General features: G+C 42.8%; 1 protein-coding gene across 1 annotated transcript; it reads right to left on the bottom strand.

Moving 5' to 3' along the window:
* Positions 1-2,326: 2,326 nt before the first annotated feature.
* Positions 2,327-3,485, bottom strand: LOC138278792 (zinc finger protein 436-like). Its single transcript, XM_069219307.1, has one exon. The coding sequence runs from the start codon at positions 3,483-3,485 to the stop codon at positions 2,550-2,552; it is 936 nt and encodes a 311-aa protein (XP_069075408.1). The 3' UTR covers positions 2,327-2,549.
* Positions 3,486-4,146: the final 661 nt, after the last annotated feature.

Genomic DNA, 4,146 nt, shown 5'->3' with positions numbered 1-4,146 from the left:
GGTAAGTCAGCTCTTGTTTTGATGGACTTGCTTTCGGGTCGCCATGCTAACAAGACTATGTCTACCACCTTCGGGGCAGCTGCATGGAGTTCAGATTTCCACGCTCAGTCTCTAGGCATGAAGGAGAAGGCCTTGGAAACTAGGATACAGCATCATTCCCTTTGACTGGGAAAGAAGGTGTAATTTGCAAGGCAGCTTCCGAAGGGGGCCTGTAGAGAAGCGCTGAGGGTCTTCATACCACACTCTCCTTGGTCACTATGGGGCAATGAGAATGACATGTGACCGGTCTTGGTGTAACTTCTGCAGAACTCAAGAAATCAAAGGAAAAGTGTAGCGTAGTTCAAAGTTCCACCTCAACTGAAACATGTCTCCCAATGATCCCATGAATGGGCACTGGAGGGCACAGAACTGCTGGAATTGAGCATTTACAGAAAAGGCAAACAAGTCTGTCGGAGGAGTACCCCACCGGGTAAAGATGCCCTGGGCTAATATCCATAGCATACACCACTCATGATCGGCAAGATAACGCCAGCTGAGGCTGTTGGCTTTGATATTCAGGGACACTTTGCTAGTTGGTCGGTAGTCATCCAAATCCCTTGGAGGTGTGCCAAAGACCAGTGTTAAAGCTTACAGGCAAGTGAGATGAGACCCTATTCCTCCGAGCGTATTGACATAACACAATGCTGCAGAGTTGTCTGCCAGGATCTGGACAGACCAACCTTGGATGGAGTAGAAGGAGGCCTTGAGTGCCCACCACAATGCCCACACTGCTTTCCGGAACAACAGGTTCTGTTCGAAAAGGCCTCTGATCACCAGATCCCTTAGGCAAGCTCCTCACCCCGAAGTGGAAGCATTAGTGACTAGAGTAGCCATGACTGAAGGGGGAGCAAAGGCCATCTTGCAATTCATGTTCACCTCATTCCCCCTCTGAACTACTCCTGTTGCAGGACTGAGGGAGATTATGATGGGGACCGACAGATCTCCCCCGTACTATAGCCACTGCCCGCACAGGCACCACTGCAGGGTCCACATGTGACAATCCAGTCTGGATTTGGTTGAATGATTCTCTGCAAATAAAAAACCCATAAAATGTATTTACATACAATTAATCTAGCAATTAATAATTTACATAGACGTGGTGATCCGTCCAATCTCTCAAGGATACAGTTGTTGGACACCACTGGGGAAGAAACGCTATGGTGGAAGCATTTACAGATGCATGTGATGATGGAAATGAGCATCACTTCTCCAGCGTCAGCTCTTGGGAGGTAAATGTTGTGCACTCCAAGCACTAACCCTGAGAGTTACAGCTCATGTTTCCGTCTTTCACTTCTTGTGCTTCTGGGCAATGTTCTCTGACCGATGTCACAGAATCATCAATGTTGCATACAGCGCCCAAACACCACAATCAGCTCTGAATATTCTCCAGTTTGTGCTCGTTAAATCAGTTCAAGTGTGTTGGGTTTATAGGTTTTAGAACTGATACCTAAAGCTGAAAATAAACTTGTTAGTCCAAGCACTGTTCACAGTGTTGCTTTTACAGGTAGCGTGATCAGGTGTGCACGGAAGTTTTTCTTTACAGCTCTACTTCATCAGAGGGAAAACACTGTCTTTTCTTTTATTCTGCACTCTGCTGATGTCTTATTGTGTTGCTTGCAACTTCTTTTCTTTTTCTTATATATAGAGAAATGAAATAATCAATCACTGACAACAGACTCTTTTATAATTCCTCAAATAGGTGGGTGTTTCTTCTTTTCTGACTAGTCGGGCTTCTATCATCAACATTTTTGGCATCTGGCATTTGAATGTCCCACAAAATTAAAATGTTGTCATCTTCTGTAATTTGCTGATGGCTATGTAGGCTTGGTATTGACTAAAGCTGTTCTCTTATTCACTGAATTTGAATAAACCTTTGTGTGTTCGAAGATGGTATTGGAGGTGAGATAAAAGACTACAGCTCTTCACACATTCAGTGCAGTTGTATGTTTTTTCCCTTGTGTGTGTTTGATAATGTCTTTGGAGGTGTGCTAAGCAACTGTAACTCTTCACACATTTGCTGCACTTCATTAGTTTTACCCAGTGTGTGTTTGCTAATGGCTTTGGAGAGCTGATAATCGATTAAAACTCTTCACAAATTTAGTGCACTCGAATGGCTTTTCCCCTGTGTTTATTCACTGATATTTCCTTAATGTTGAAGATTCACTAAAATTACTTCCACATGCACTGCATTTGAATGGTCTTTCCCCAGTGTGTGTTTGTTGATGCTGTTTTAGGACTGATAATTGACTAAAGCTCTTCACACACTCAGTGAACTTGAATGGGCTTTCTTCTCTGTATGTTTGCTGATGAATCCTGGGATTTGGGGAATCACTAAAACTACTTCCACATTCATTGCAATGGTACAGTTTTTCCACTGTGTGTGATTGCTAATGTTTTTGGAGATCTGAAAAATAACTGCAGCTCGTCACACATTGATTGCAATGGTATGGTTTTTACACCTGTGTGTGATTGCTGATGTATTTCGAAGTATGACAAACGACTGAAGCTCTTCACACATTCATTGCAATGGTATGGTTTCTCCTCAAGTGTGTTCGGTGATGTCTTTGGAGGTTTGATAACAGACTAAAGCTCTTCTCACATTCAGCGCAATGGTATGGTTTCTCCCCTGTGTGTGTTCGCTGATGTATTCGTAGGTGTGATAACTGACTGAAGCTCTTCACACATTCACTGCAATGGTATGGTTTCTCCCCTGTGTGTGTTCGCTGATGTCTTTGCAGGTTTGATAATCGACTGAAACTTTTCACACATTCACTGCATTTGAATAGCTTTTCTCCTGTGTGTGTTTGCTGATGCCGTTGGAGATGTGATAACACACTGAAACTCTTTCCACACTCACTGCAATTATATGGTTTTACCCCTGTGTGTGTTCGCTGATGTTGTTGTAGGGTTGATAAGTGGCTAAAGCTCTTCACACACTCACTGCAATGGTATGGTTTCTCCCCTGTGTGTGTTCGCTGATGTATTCGTAGTTGTGATAAATGATTGAAGCTCTTCACGCATTCACTGCAATGGTATGGTTTCTCTCCTGTGTGTGTTCGCTGATGTGTTTGTAGGTGTGATAACCGTCTGAAGCTCTTCACACATTCACTACAATGATATGGTGTCTCCCCTGTGTGTGTTCGCTGATGTATTCGTAGGTGTGATAACCGATTGAAGCTCTTCACACATTCACTGCAATGGTATGGCTTGGCCCCTGTGTGTGTTTGCTGATGTCTTTGCAGGTTTGATAATCGACTAAAACTTTTCACACAATCACAGCATCCGAATGGCTTTTCTCCTGTGTGTGTTTGCTGATGTTGCTTTACTAGTGATGACAAACTACAGCTCTCACTGCATGTGTATGATTCTTCTTTCTTGGTTAGTGCCTCTGGGTCGGGTCTATATTTTTCTACATCACATGACTGTGCTTCCTGATGGGCCAACATGGTTTTAAAACACTTGCAATATTCTCACATTCCTTGTATTTGTTGGTACTTAGGACATTTGATTTCCCATTTAAAAGTAAAGTACAATGGTCACTAAATACTTGCCACACTCACAATATGAGCAAGGCTTCCTTACGAGAGATTATGTCTTTAGATTGGATAACAGTTTTCAACGCTTTGTGGGTAAAGATTAATCCTTCTCCTCTTGCTCGGTGCAAATTAGGACAGTCCGCTGTATTGTAGACAGGCAAACTCCTCTTTCCTTTACCCTTAAGTTGTTTTCTCTGGTTGGTGTGATGTAACCAGGGTGAGTTTACAATACACCTAGGGCTTTTAGGAATCAGAGCACTGTGGTTGTCAAATCATACAGATCCCACGATCAAAGCTGGTGTTAGTCACCTGTTTATTCAGGAGGTGGTTTGTCAGTGTTGTTGCCTTAATTGTCTAAAGGTCATTTCTCAGTCTTGGGGAGTGAAGGTGCACAGCTCAGACTGTTACATCCACTGAATTGTCCTTCAGAACTTCTTCCAGCATCTATCAGTCTATGTTCAGGGTCCTCAGTCTCTAATTATTTCTGACTATTTTGTGTTGATTTACTGAGCCATTGTTGTTATTCATAAACATTTCATGCATTCAAGGCTTGTTTTCTGTTGGATGTAAA

Source organism: Pleurodeles waltl, unplaced genomic scaffold (genome assembly GCF_031143425.1).
Source record: "Pleurodeles waltl isolate 20211129_DDA unplaced genomic scaffold, aPleWal1.hap1.20221129 scaffold_58, whole genome shotgun sequence".
Lineage (NCBI taxonomy): Eukaryota > Metazoa > Chordata > Amphibia > Caudata > Salamandridae > Pleurodeles > Pleurodeles waltl.
This window is presented reverse-complemented; position numbering and strand designations above follow the sequence as displayed.